General features: G+C 30.4%; 1 protein-coding gene across 2 annotated transcripts in view; it reads left to right on the top strand.

The window, feature by feature from the left end:
- Positions 1-345, top strand: part of LOC102680220 — an 11,269-nt gene extending 10,924 nt beyond the window's left edge. For both annotated transcript variants that reach the window (XM_006622761.2, XM_006622762.2), the window contains exon 6: positions 1-345. This exon is cut by the window's left edge and continues 1 nt beyond it. In XM_006622761.2, coding sequence (XP_006622824.1) covers positions 1-153 — 153 coding nt within the window. In that variant the 3' untranslated portion in view covers positions 154-345.
- The last annotated feature ends 685 nt before the right edge of the window (positions 346-1,030 follow it).

A 1,030-nucleotide genomic window follows, 5' to 3' on the forward strand; every position in this document is an offset into this window, starting at 1 on the left:
GTCAGTAATGTGACTCCAAACACCACCAGCACCTCACTCTCGAGAAGGCATCCAAGCGAGGATACCACTCTCGACTACGCTTATGACAATCCAGCGATGACACCAAGCCCGGAATCCGTCCAGTTAAGAACGAAGCGCGAGAGTTCCTTTTAAATTCGAATCGAAATTGAATCGATTCATGTGCTCCATTCGGATAATAACTATGACAGTTTATTGAAAAAGCAATCTCCTCACCGATTTTAACGAGCTTGAAGTAGTGTTTAGTAGTGTATAGAGTGGTACATAGTGGTAGTAGATATGGACATAAATATATGTGTATAGAATAGACTTTTAGGAACGCGAGAAGAAAACTAGAAGATATGAAGCCACCTGTATATATAAATTAGTGGTGCACTCTACAGGCAAGTTGAGTTATTAGTAGTTACTCAGTTATTAGTATTCTTCTAAACTTCTATTTGAAGTTATTTGACATATTGATATGGATTCAATAAAATTCAATTTTGATTTCGGTTTCAATATCGCAGAACTTTAGAAACCAATCAATGCTAATTAAAGATGAAATATGAGATTTTTAATTGTACGTAGAAATGTTCGAATTTCTCAAGTTTGCTCGTTACCTTGATAAAATTTTTTATCCTGCAATGATAAAACAATGAATAAAAAGAAATTAAAGAAAATTAAAAATAAATACAAGATATATATAAGTACAATATTATTATAATCAATTTAATATCGTTTTAAGTATATTGTAATTGATCTCATTTTCATCAGCAAAATCATACGAGTGATAAACATATTTTTATAAAAAAAAAATCAAAATTATATTTTAATTTATTATATTTGAATGTGAGCAGAAATGCTTCGAATTACCGAATTGAACATATTGAATTGCACAATTGACTGATTCTAAGATTTCCTTATTGCGATAGCAACCTATTATGAAGATACACATTGTTAAGGACATTTTGAAGAATTTTTTTCTATATAGGCGGTCGATCTTAATTTTTGAATTATATGAGTTAATTTTATG

Source organism: Apis dorsata, unplaced genomic scaffold (genome assembly GCF_000469605.1).
Source record: "Apis dorsata unplaced genomic scaffold, Apis dorsata 1.3 scaffold_741, whole genome shotgun sequence".
NCBI lineage: Eukaryota > Metazoa > Arthropoda > Insecta > Hymenoptera > Apidae > Apis > Apis dorsata.